Raw genomic sequence first — 14,134 nt, forward strand, 5'->3', positions numbered from 1 at the left:
TTTTATTCAATTATTAGAGCGATTCGAAATTGGGTTGTTCCCGGGAATCCCTAGTCAAACGCATGACTGCGATCCGTTTGGATTTAAAGTTATGCTAATTCAAATTACTTGATAGATAACGCACTAGGAAGCTATTTAAGTATATTTTCACATACGCAAATTTTGAACTTGGTTTACAATATAAAACAAAAACAGGGGAATGTATAACTTATATCAGAACCAGCTATGAAGTAATATGGAAATAAGAATGCAAACAATAATGATGCCAAATAGAATGGTATAATGCAATATTTGGAAAAAAGAATCAACGGTTATTAACATTGCAAATTGTAATTATCATAATATATGTAAAGCTAAAAGCATGAAGATAGTATCAGATGCAGTATCATTATATTTTTGTAAGAATAAAAATTGAAGCGTGGTATAAAGTATTTAATTGCAAAGCCAATTGCAAGTTTTTATTTCTTTTGAAGTAGTTATGCACCCAATTATTTTGTTGCTGGGAATTGTATGAAAAAAGTTGAATACCAATTAATGAATTCCTATTTAAAATTCAATTACGAACGACTGACCACCGATTTCGATCACAGTAACTCTCTTCGAAGCGAGGCCTAGTCCCACTATGGGATATTGTGCGAATTAAAAACAACAAAAAAACGAGAAATTGTGTCAATTAAAGAAATTAAAATTCCCAGATTTATTATTTCACTGGAAATCATTTGATTTAAATATGTAGCTACACTTAATTAAACATTATACTTGCCTAACTATACGATCGCGAACTAAAAACTCGCCCACATAACGATAATGTTATCCTTTAGACAAGTTTCCATCATAAAACATACACCATTTCCCGACAGACTGTGCAGGGGAACTCAAACGTAAAAGAACCTTTTATTCCCTAATTTGTCAATAATGTAGCTGAATTCAGCGACGGTTTTGTGCAACGACTACGTTTACATCGCAAACGATAATGATTTTTTTCAATTCCACTGAAAATTTTGCTGAGAGGTATATCGTTGTGCAATATAATGATTTTTGAAAAATAATATCATGTTCAATCATTCAATACACTTATGAGCCATAACGCAACTTTATTGTTTTTTAAACATATTTTGGACAATTGCGTAGTGTTTTTATTCGAGATAATATTCTATTAGACATAGATTAGATTTCAAAGCATTCGGTATATTTACATTTTAAATGCATACCAGGTAAATAGTGATATTAAAGCCAACAATAAAAGAGGTTTTTCCGCCCATGCAACTTGCGACACGTAATTTTCGGAGCGTTGGTGTGTGTGAAAGCTTTAACTTTCATTTTCCATCATCTAATTATTCAAACTGTAAATAGATTTCCCTGCGATAGGGACAAAACACAACATATATTAATCACCTAGCTCAATTTGAGGTATCATATTCAAACTTCATTTGACCTTTTGTGCTCGGCGTCCCACATTTTATTTGTGACTGTGTTTGTGTGTCTAATTCAATTTGACATTATTCATGTATCGGGAGATGAATGTCGCATTTAAATGGCGATCCCATAGCGCCAAAAGTAATCGCTTAGAGCTTGGTGGTACAGATTAGTATGGTTTGCAGCTCAGGTTTCACTAAATACTCGGATGTGTTGAAGTTTTGTTTAATTACCATGGCATAACAGCATCAAGCGGCGGCGAATGACCGTTTATTTCACGGAATTTGACTAATCACATCGGTAAATCTGAAATAGACACCTGCCCATGAGATTAGCTAGCGAAAATTAAAGATCACGAAATTTTAGAGCATTTTGATAAAAACAAAAACTAATTTTCAAAAGAAATTTCAGATCCTTGTTCGATACATTCAATATTTTTTCTGGAATTTAGAAGAGAAAAGCTAGTGACTCGTAGAAATTAACCTGTTTTATGTATAAAACTATTTTATTCGTTTACCCACATTTGAAAACCACCAACGGGTTGAATTACAGTAAACACCAAATACGAAAATGTCTATGCATTCAAAGATACAAAGGTTTTAAATGGTTAAAGTGAAACAATTGGTTGGTTGAATAAAAACAAACAAACTAATTAGATAATTTTACAAGTAAGCAATTTTATACACTACCAGATTCAAAATAGCTTCGATTTTGTTTTAAATTTAATAACATTTATACAAAACACTTCTCTACTTTACTTTTCGTCTCTACTTTTTGTGAAACTGCAATCGAAAAAATGATTACTCGATATAAACGAGTGGTTCCTCGAGTTTCTTCAAATGTTAATCTCTATTCTACAGCGTCTGAGCAACATTTTCTCAACATTTGTTGATTTATTGTTATATGTTCAAAATATAGGTTTTCAATCGTTGTATGAAAAAGAAAATGTTGGTTGGTATTTTAGTATTGCTGCATTTCTCCATTTCAGTTCAGTAAGCAAAATAAAAAAAAACTATTGTAAAACATTACACTATCTCTGAAGAGCAAGCCTGTTGTTTAATGATATAGTAAAATGCTGAATTTTCAAAAACTGCTAGTTTCTTAAGGTGTACTTAAAATGCTATATGAAACATAGGAGATGCGAATCGTTCGGTGGTCGTCTGTTTGCACGACTTTATTTCACGGTTGCTCAAACAAGACGGTAATTCAAGTAGATTGTACCGGTTCTATAATAGATAGCACATTTTAAAACCAATTCATACTTTACACAAACAAGATGTCTTAAATAATGTGTGTTCAAAGTATGTCCAGAAATATGAAGTATTGCATTACACTAAAAAAAGCAGGTTTAGGAAAGTATTGATCATTTGGAGATAAAGGTCGGCAGATCGTAAAATCAAAAAGCTACGCATCCTGCTATTCTTTACCGCAAGACTAGCTCCACTCCACTATTAATACTCTACTTTTCATAATCAATGGGTGGAAACTAGTTTAGGACTATTTAACTAGTACTACACAACCGTAAATCCAGAATGCGTAAAGATGACTTTTTGTGCTTCATTTTCTCCCGGTTTACGTCAAAGGGAAGGCTCTGTCTTCGATGAACCGGGTCAGACATAGAAAGGGTGCAAAATTAGCCTACCCAGGATAACTACGTCTCGTTGGCGAAGATAGCAAATGGCAACCAGAAAAAGATTAGAGAAAATGCACAACACACGCACGCCTGTCGCTTCCGGTGAGCCAGAGTAACGCAACCGGCCATTTTCCGTATCCCCTGGTAAGAAGAAAGGAAACTACCGTAGATTAGCAATGCACTGCGGGATCTTCGGATGAAGATTTTCCAATTTTCCAAGCGCAACCACGCACACAGCACCACACCGAACCGGTTCACAAACACCAACACTTTCGTTCGCCCCTGACTGCCCTTTTTTACGCCGTAGCTTCTTCATTCGGTTCCAATTAAAATTCACCACATTGTGCATCCACCAAAGCGAGGTCGAATGCTTTTTGTTCTCCGCGAAAGAAAAGGCCACTACAAACCCGGTCTCTCGTACGAAAACTCACCAACTCCGCCGGTAGATATACATTTGCTAAACAATCGTTATATAATCCATGAAACGAAGTGGATTCGCTTCCATGATAAGTTTTTCTCCTTCACGCGCACATTTGTTTTTCCTCGCCAACCGAGAAACCGTTCGCCGTCCTGTGCGCTGGACCCTTGTCCTTCCGGGGACGACCATTATCCGACGCGAGACGAACATGGCTTTTCCCAGCGAGCGCACTGTGTGTTTTGTTTGACGACACCGTTTGTTTGGGTGTGTGTGTGTATGCCAGTATGTGCAATCGTCGCTCTCTCCCCCCTTTTTTGTTTGCATTGCGTTTCTTTTTCTTCGTTCGCAACTCCAACCCCATGGAGGAAAAGCCAACCATGATGGAGGGGAAAAATCGACTTCCATCGTCGACCGGTGTGTGGCGTGTTATTAGTCCTTCGTTTGTTCTTTCGCGCGCGTCCTTGTTCTGCTTTATTTCCGTTTTTTCTGGCTTTCGGTTTGGTCAACCTGTATATAAGAAGGGCCCACACTAACACACACACGCACACAGCAAAGGATGTAACGTCCACGAGTCACAACACCATGGTACGGACGCCATTACGCGTGTGTGCCGGCTGGTGGTCTCCCATTCTCTCCCCCCCTTTGCCGTCTTCCCCCGGCACACACCACTTCAAATCATACTGTATGTGTGCAGTCTTGCGCATTTCGCACAGCGCGATGGCTTCGCGAACGTTTCGTCAAGTGCTGGATGTTCCGCGGAAAGCAGCAAAAGCAATGGATCCTCAAAACGTACCCGGGTACGTGGAAAATCCTGCTTGATAGGGAAAGTCTCCCTGCCCGTGTGTGCGTGTTTTTGTTCACTTGGTAGTGGGATTGCTTCGGGGGGCTCCGTATGAGATGAAAGAAAATTGCCCCAACGTCACAATGCAACAGCATCGAAAAGGGAAAGTAATAAATTTGGGTACAATGCGCGTGGAAAGTAAGGATAAGGGGCTCGAGCACAAGCGAAGGGGGGAATTGGATGTTAATTAGAAAACAACACAAACTAACCGCAGTTGCACCACATCCATCAAAGGAAAAAATGGCAATTCAAGGGAAAATTATCTTCGAAACAGATTTATTTCCCCCTTTCATTCTTCTTTGATCATTCTACGCCATAGAAACTACATGCAGAACATGCGGAAAAATGCCATCAAATGTGTAACATTGTTTTCTGTTATTAAAATGTACCGAATTTGACAAATTCAGTGTCTCAACTAATGATAAATTAAAAATTAACTACCCTGTCCTGTTCGATATAAAAGAATTATAAATCTTTCCATAATTTTCGTTTGACCCTTTTGATCTTAAGGTATAGTTCCAATCCTGGTTTAATTATTGTAAAGTTGAACATAATAAATTAGAGGAAATTGCCAATTTTGATAAATTGGTTTGTCAATTTCGATGACTAATTTGTTTTGTCGTAATTAGTCCGGTTTGACTCTTCGTTCGTTAATAATATATTTAGAATTTGATATTGAGTAGAAAGAATAGAGTTTGAAACATAACGTTTGGACAAATTGAAGTTTCAACTCTAGTGTTCTAGTATACATCACTCAATAATAATATTTATTAAGAGGATAATAATTATTTGTCGACTTTCTGAAACGAAGGTTTGTACACGTGTAAATACTCATGTTTGTAAATTTAAAAAATTGGTGTTTTTTAAACTAAACTTCACCGTAAATGTCTCAATTAACAAAAACTATACCTAATTATCCATTGACATTCGTTTGCAATGGCAAAGTGCATTGAAAGCACATTTCACAATAAACAGCATCTTTTATTCATTTTAATAGTTGTTTGCTGCCACTCTCTCTATAACCAGTGGTAGATGCACAACACAAAAAGACTTTCAATCAGTTCTAAGATGAACCGATCGGTTCATCAAGTGCATAGTGTGCAGTTTTTGAAGTATTTTCTTATGTTGTTTTCTTCAAGGATGTTTTCCTTAAATTTTTTTCAACTTTGGCTGTTCCTTTGCCGTTTCTCTACTATACTGACAGCAATCCGGAGGAACACTCACTATTTCCACTCGTGCTTCTGCTCTCGATTCTGTTTGTGCGTGCTCTCGAGGTGGTTCCCGTGGCTCGTTAGTTCTTTCGCCTTTCACGTTGCTACTTTGGCATCAAAGGCGTTGTGCTGAAAAGTAAAAAAAAAACAGCGCAAGAAAAGCTCAAAGAAGGAAAGGCCATTTGAAGCGTACACTTTCGCTCGTCCGGAAGCATAGAACGGCAGCATCGTGCCACATCAATTACGTTACGAGTTACGGACCAAAGGAAAATTCAACCGCTAGGAAAGTCAATTTTGGTTGGAGAAATCGAGGAACGGAAAACGTTATCATCGGAAACGATCGAAAGTGTGATGGGAGAAAAAAAAAGGTGCCTAGTGTGCCAGAATCGTTTAGCTTTTGTGATTTTCCACCATTCTGTTTTTTCCGCACTTTTGTATGTGTCAATCAAACAAGATTAGCGAGGAGGAAAAACAGGTGGAAATCAGCCAGGGTGGATGTTAAGTAAACGAAACCGGGACCAGAAAGGAATCAACTTGTCGTTCGCTTCGTTCGCGTTGGTCGTCAGCAAACCAAACAAATCTCTTCCCACGGACCGGAAGTGGAGACGTACAGGATAACCTTAAAGAAGAAAAGGAAAGGTGGGTGCCGAGAGCTTTTCACCATTCTACAAAGTCACGAGACGTGCTGCAGGTGGCAAAAGGGCAGCCTGATGTGGGGCTCACAAACGAACCGAGCGCCGGATGTCGCCATGATAAAATCTCGTTACACGACGCTCCGTACATCCGTTCGCAGCAGTTCGGCCCGTTGGTGGCACGGCCGATTCCGGTGGCTTATGCTAATTTTAATGAGGAGCTCGAGTATCGTTTACGCCTCGGCGCGCGGTGGGTAGTAATCAGCTCGGCCGCGCCGGGGAAAAGAGGAAAAATGCAGGTGAATAAAACATGAATTGGCAATTTTGCCATCAAGAAAATCTGCCGGCACTTGACGATTGCGGATTGCCCATGGAACGGCCGGATCGAGTCGATTTGATTACGCCTTGGGTTGGGAGACGTCGACGCCGACCAAGGAGTAGAGAAAATCACGTAACTTCAAACGGATACCGGTCGGTAAACGTTAGACATGCGCATATTTTGGAACGTTCGCCAGACGAAAACATGATGTAGCAATTTTTTTCCGGTTGTGTGTACCGAGAGACGTGCTAACAAGCTAACAAACTCAAATCGTGTGCTCTTGTAGACGTTCAGTAGAATTATATACATTCCAAACTGGCATGGGAAGCTTCCCATATTGTTAGCATTTGATAATTGTTGAGTAATTTCTGTTGAGTAAAATTTTCTAAAGCAAAAATCAAAAGTTAAAATAATTCGATGAAAGTGAGATACATTGGTTTAGATGAGTATCACTTAAATTTAATTTACTAATTCCTCAAATGTTATAGTCAATTGTTTTACTAACATATAAAACCTAAAATACATGCAGCATGGAAAATTTGTTTCAAATAACTATTAAATAAGCTCGTAATAGAGAATGTACGTCTTAATTCCAACAGGAAAATGTAAACCAATTAGAGTTGTGTAATTCCGATTCAAATTCAAATGACTTTTTGCTTCATATTTGATATTCATGAATCTTTTATTGAAATAATAATGGGTAAATAAAGATTGCTGAATCCCAAAGATTCAATAATAATAAAATAATAGAAAAGTAAAACCCAAAAAAGCGAAGAGGGACACCTCTTCTTTTGGTCGCTTGATCCTCGCCAAAGTAACAATCATGGAGATTCGTGAAAGATCCATGAAAGATAAGGTTTCAGAAGATTCATCAATGCTTTAAGATTCAAATCACAAAAGATACATGAATCAATCTGAATGAATCATGAAATTTTAAATCTCATGTGAATGTTTCATGTGAATGAATCTCGCCTAAAGAATCATAAGGAACGACACAAATACAGTTTTGAATATAGAATTAAATACAAACTCATTTTTCCGTTTTAAGCGTGACCTAAGACTTCGTATGAATCTTCAATTTAACTATCTATTTTTCTAAAGATCGTTTGAATTCCCGTTGTTGATATGCTCTCGTTGAACCAAAGCATATTCAATTTGAATCGCTTGTTAGCTTCACTTGATAAGTTGATATTGGGAGAAAATTATTGAGTAGTAGGAGCATTAACAACAATCTTTAACAATAATTTGTGTCGAGATAATTAGAAAATTTCTTTTAACTATTTCTTCATGTTCTAGTCTTCCTTACCTCCATTTGATGTATTGGGTGTGGAAAATGGTTAGCTAGAATAAGCCAAATGTCGAACTCAAAGCGATTGATGTATCGATGGACTCATATAAGATAGATTTGCTTGTCGTTCAATTCCTCACAAAAAAAAATCAGTCTTCTAGCTTTCCAAGAACACGCCGTCAAAGAAATCTTACCCGTATGTGGTTCCCATTCTTGATCTCTTATTTTCTTGTTCTCATCGCCCAAGACAAACAGCAACACTCAACCAGGAGTGGATCTCTTCAGTGATCGGTGAAGTAGTTGATAGCCGATAGGCGAACTTCGACTCTTCTCCGAGGCCACTATATGGTGTGTTGACAGGCCATTGTCGAGTGGCGTTTAAAAGAATACTGAGATGCGTGAGATTCGATCCCCGGACCGAGGGAAAATTAATACACACACACACACATGCACACTCACCGGGCCCGCCACGACGGTTAGACCTGGTTCGTATCTTGAAATCCTAGGAATCGTGTTTGGCCCTACTTATGGAAGTCTTGTGACCAGACGCAAGTAAGGGAGCATCTAAGACGCGGGACTCTTCGGGCCTGGTGGAAGACACTGGCGCCTCGCTGAAGGAATCAAATTACCTACTCCATTCCAGCATTGGAGGAATTAGATTCCCGAAGTTAAGGGATCTTCTCCCGGACCCCGACGCTCGGATTCGGAACGCGTTCGATTTGCCGATTGGTTCCAGACCGCGCCGTGTGTAGTGTCTTAATCCCGCATTAGCGTCTCGAGTGGTTTTTCCTCGAAAAGTGAGCAAAAATCTTCGACCACGCAGTTGTCGACACTTTTTCCTCGAAGAACGTTCTCGAACGTCGGGGCCAGTTGGTTCCAGTCAAACGACGACGTTCACCTCCGTGGTGCGATGGCTTGGGAGAGCAGTTCTGTAAATGTTTTCTTCGGCTTCGTTGAACCACTCTTCACAGCTGGGCCCTCGAGGGACAACTTTCGCAAAGTATGTCGCACTCGGTCGAACTACCTTCTGCGCCATTTTGGTCAATTCTGGAACCAACATACGCATTGGCTGTTTCGAATGACCGCCCGCGATAAAATCGATCGGCCACAGTTTCCCGTCCCGACGAACTCGATTGTCAATCTAGAGCCAGTCCGGCCGTAGGATAGCAATGGCACGTGGCCGCTCCAATTTGTCCGAGTCCATTCTGTCGAAGGGAATGTGGAAAAAGACTAAACAGAATATCTACCTCACGTCAACCGTTCCGCCAAACCGGAAGGAGTGCCACAGTGCCAGTTGATGACGGTCCCGATGATGGCGATGACGTTGAGGCAAGGAAATGGAAATCGACAAACGCGTAATTGGATTTTCCGATCCGGGTCCGTGTCGCCTGGTCCGTGGGCGGCTCGTGACAGACTGCTGTCTGCCCGCGGGCGCTTGGAAAAGTGTTTGGAAGGTCGTCGTGAAGGTTTTCCGCAAGCGAATTTGCACTGTTTCTCTAGGAAGTTGTTTGTTTATCGCCAGACTTTAGTTCACGTCACAGTTACGCAATTAAAAACTACATTAAATCTGGAATATGATTACAATAATGGTTGGTATTGGCTGAACGGCATATTACATTGGAGTTTATGTGTTTATACTCCTTCTGCCTCAAGGCTTAAGGAGTTCAATATTTCATCTGTTCTACCTTCCTCCAAAATCTAACCCAAGTTCAGAAGAACTTTTCAATCTGGTAGTAGTGGATCCGGTAGTGCCGCTTAAAATACGGATATCAACTCCATTACGGCCCACCAGCTCAGCCAGGACCTAGAACCGTACCTCAGCTGTGTTTCCCTTGTCGCCTACCAGTGCCTACCCTACCCGCCCTGTCTGAGATTCCTAGTGCTAGATATTTCTCCCGAAGCCGGCCATAAACTTGCCGCAGCAATCACCGGAAAGTGGGAAGATAACCGCCGTTCCGTTTCCGGAATTGAATTGGCAAGTAATTTATACAGTGCCCTTTCGGAAAAGTTTTCCAGCAATCGATTTCCAGCAATTGGGAGTTTCGTTCCGGGGCGGACTCGACAGCTGGCCTCCTGGCGGGAGTTCCTGGACGGAGCTGGTGAAAAAGGAAGGCATGAGATAAATAACGAGAGATTGTGAGCAAAGGGGAAGAGGGGCGTGTTTTGTGAGGCACGGTAGGATAGGATGGGTCGCTTTTCTCGAGGCGATGGGGGGCCGTGGCGGCTTCAGTAGTAGTGGTAGTAGTAGTACCATATTTGGTTGACTTGCGCAATCATACGATACATTATGATGCAAGTTTTATGCGGGACCGTAGCAGCGCGCCGGTTTTGGGCTCACAATGTTGCCTGTCCTTCGGCGAAGTGAGGAAAAAGTTGGGAAAAACTCGGCGCCGGAAAACTGGGGGTCAGCAGGACGGCACGGTGGACAATTTATGTGACCTCGTAAACTGCAACAAATCGTCCGAATGAATTGGACTGGATCAAATTCAATTAGGAACTGGGTGAGGTAGTTGCAAACTTGACTAATTATAGGGAAGTTTATATGTCATTTTTGCCAGTGCGGTTTTATTCGTATACAAACTACAAAGTAGTAGCTACACTGAGCAGTAGTACTTCATTTCTAATTTGGTATTTTTTGTGTGCCTAACTTTGATTGAAAATCTGGATTCTCGAACTACATTCCCTCTTTTTTAACAAGATAAATTCATTTCCAAATAAAATCTAATGGCACATTTTTGCAATCTTATAATAATGCCTAAAATACTGAAAATACGCGCATAGAAATTGCACCCTTTTCCTGATGCCTTCTCGCCTTACCGGTGGGTGTGTTTGCTTTGACAACGGAGGAAAAAGTCCTTTTCGGGAAGAAATGAAGAGAGAAAAAAATCATAGCACTGCCAACCCCTTTACAGAAAATATGATCCTCGATAAAGCTGTGCTGTATTTTGATACTCGCTTCCTTCCTGCGGGTCGTAAGCAGTTCCGAAGAAACGAAGGAACTTTGAAGTTCCAAAAGAGTTAAGGATCTTCCTCCGAAGGAACCCGTAGCGGAAAGAAAAATGTACCATTCATCGTGATTCATTGACATTCTGCCTGCATTGAACCGTCAAACGGCATTTTCCCGGCAACGACTCGCTCGATGTGCAGCCCGTTCCAATCGGGTAGACCCTCGTGCAAAATTATGCAGTAATTCGATCCGATTTCAATGGCTCTGCCTAATTGCTTGATTGGAAGATGATATTCCGTTGCGTGGCGTCCGCACGCCGGGATAATTCCCTACGCCTCGGTGAAAGCTACCCCGGCACGGCAGTGCTGACATCTGATGCCTTTTCCTGGCCGACGTTTTTCCATCCCCGTTCCCAGTCTCCCTTTGTGCGTGAAAGTACCACAGATTTGCGGTCGGCAGACGAGCACGGTATCGTTTTCTTATGCCATGGGATTTCAGCTTTTTCTTTGCCCCTCGGCAGAACTTTTCGTTGCATTTCCGATCGGGGAAAGCGAGAAGCACATGCCTTCACCTTCGGTTGGACGCATTGTTAAACCGTTAGCGACCATTGAGAATAAAATATAGTTTTCCTCACCTTCTCACTCCATTGATTAGTATTCTATTACGCCAGTTTCGGTAAATGCAATTTCTTAAGAACAATCAAACGATCCATCTTTTATCCACGCTAGGTGGCTTCGTTGAGCCGAAGGGAAAGTTCACTCGATGGAAAACTTGTCAATTCATCGATAGCCAAAGTAAGCAGTATCGATGACATTCTAGGAGATGAAATGCATCGAGGAGAGTATAGTCCTAAGCACTACGGGTCACAGGCTTTTGTTTCGATGCCGAAGTTGAATACAATAGTGTTCACAATAGGACTTAAAACTGAATAGCAGGGACAATTAATGTATAGTTGGCCTTTTGTGAATTGCCAACTTCCAATTTATTTCCAAGGATGATTTAATTTTCACGTCAAAACATATTTTTCAAGGACAAAATCTACCACACAAAAAATATGTCTAAATAATAAAAAACACATAACACATAAAAAATATGTCTAAATAATAGGATTCAAGCCACCATTAGAAATGAATTTATAATAAAATAATATCAAAAACGCCATGTAGTAGTGCTGACTGATTCTTGTACTTTTCATCAAATATTATTAAAAAGACCCTTCAAAAACTTCAAATTATTTATTTATGTATTTATTTATTTATTCATTTATTATTCATTTATCACGTTGAATTTCACATTTTGACACTCCAGCTTACTAACAAGCTATCAAGTTTCCAAAATATATTAAAAATGATCAACCTCTGAGGAGTTCAAGTATATTCGGCAATTTTAACCTAGTATATCTTCTCTTTACTTCTTTTTTTTACAATTTTATGTCAAGTGAAAATATATAAGCTAACTTAAAAAATCTCCTTTTGCCATGAACATAACTTAGTAGTAATTTGATTCTCTAGATCTGAATGTGAACACCGATTGTTTTGGTCTAATATATTTTTGTAATCCTGAACTGTGCCCTTGGACTAACTGATACATACACACGCTCACACATAAATTCAATATACTAATTTTGTCTTCCGTTGAGTTATTTTAGAACTTAAGCTTTAAGATGTCAATAAACATAGATTTCTAAAAATACAGTTCTTTTTGCCGAAAATAACTTTCCCTATAGCTAAATCTTCCAAAGAGGGTACTTAACATTTCACTGCTGAATATCACCCCAGCATTGAAACCAATCGATACAGCATTCCAGTCAAATCGATAAATGAACCCAGACCGCCCCGAATTCCTCAACCATCTTTTTCCACCTTTTCCGCCAACCTTTTCCGGCAACGGTGGACTGGCCTCGGCAAATTACTAAATTCAATAATAATGAGATTCACCCCCTAAATCTATTCTCGCCTTTTCTTCTTCCCTCCCGCACAGATTTCACACACTTAAAGTCAACCTTCGGCGGTGGTGGTGGTGCGTGCCTACCGGGTAAGTTACTTAACTCTACACGTGATTCAAGTTTTTCAAACTGCGAACATTTCTTAAACCCATTGTCGATGGTTGGACATGGTTTTATTTTAATTAAAAAAATACAAAAGTTACGAAAACTGTGGATAATTTCTTAAACACCACAAACACATGCAGCAACGAAAGTCCTCGTCGCCTCGTTGGATCGATCCCGTACCGAGATGATGACATTCCCAATTTGCTGCCGAAATTGACTAATTTTGGGGCAGCCACCCGATTCCACAGAAACCAGCACACCAATACTAAGCGACCAAACCATCCCTCCCTGCCTCAACGACCCCAAAACCGTTTCGTTTTCTTTGCCCCGTAGTAAGTGTTCTTCCCCGGCACGATCGTGATCATGCGCAAGAAGCACATCGTTTTCCACCCTCCCCCTTTCGGGGGGGCGAGCTTGCGATGGTGTGCGTTAACAGCCATTTATTTTATTTAGGTTCCTTTTTTTCTGTGCTGCTCCTTCGCTTCCATCTCGAACTGACGCCGTTGCTCCTTGTTGTGTTTCAGTGCTGGAAACGGGCCGGATGGGGCTCGTGTAGGTGTGCTACGCGTTATATACCGTCAAAGCAACCTTCCCGCAGGCAAGTCAGGTTTTTGTTAGCACCCCGTCCCCAACACCCACCGCCTTTCGTTCGTTTTTTGATAGCTTGTTATAGCGGGACCCAAAGGGAAACCGGGAGCGCCGAACGAAATCCATCCCCCGGGTTTGCGTACATAGAAAGTATCGTAAAGTACATTTTGATATTTTAATCCCATTTTCGTGCACAAAAGAGAGGGCGGTTAGGAAACTCGGGAAGGGAAAGATTGGCTTCTAGGCCGCCGGTTGTGAGCGGAAGGGCCCTGGGAGGGGCGCCCCCAAACAATACGATAATTGGTTTGGTTTGAAGAGAGCAAATTTTGCATCGGACTAGAAGCGTCTCCATCACGTCCGTACCAAGCCGGTTCACCGTCGCATGTAACTTCCCGAGTTGAAGGTGGCTCGTAAATGCTGATGACGTGGTTTTTCGCAGCATGGTCGCCATGTTTTGCCAGGGCCAGAACTTACCTCGGAAAGGAAGCGCTGAGGAAGGTGGACGGAAGGCAGGCTGCTTCGTAGCTGCGCGGATTTTGTTGATTTAAAATGAAATAAACACTCGTGTTCCTCCCCATTCAACAAACCGTTGTTTAAAGCCGTTCCAGAAACTCGACCGTCGGTTGTTTTCTTTCGGCTCGAAATAAAGAAAACGCAAAATACTTTCCACGTCGTGAACTTCATTTCACCGCCCGTTATGTAAAACTGTACCGGTTCCATTAAAACAAATTTCCTTCTTCGCCATTGATAGTTTTAAAGCAAAAAAAAGGATAGTTCATTGTTTGCAAACG

General features: G+C 40.8%; 1 protein-coding gene across 1 annotated transcript in view; it reads left to right on the forward strand.

The window, feature by feature from the left end:
• LOC131287620 (uncharacterized) overlaps positions 1-14,134 on the forward strand; it is a 57,592-nt gene that overhangs the window by 14,011 nt on the left and 29,447 nt on the right. The window contains exon 2 of the mRNA XM_058316683.1: positions 12,686-12,739. Coding sequence (XP_058172666.1) covers positions 12,686-12,739 — 54 coding nt within the window. The remainder of the gene's footprint in view (positions 1-12,685; positions 12,740-14,134) is intronic.

The sequence above is a fragment of the Anopheles ziemanni genome, chromosome 3, assembly GCF_943734765.1.
Source record: "Anopheles ziemanni chromosome 3, idAnoZiCoDA_A2_x.2, whole genome shotgun sequence".
Lineage (NCBI taxonomy): Eukaryota > Metazoa > Arthropoda > Insecta > Diptera > Culicidae > Anopheles > Anopheles ziemanni.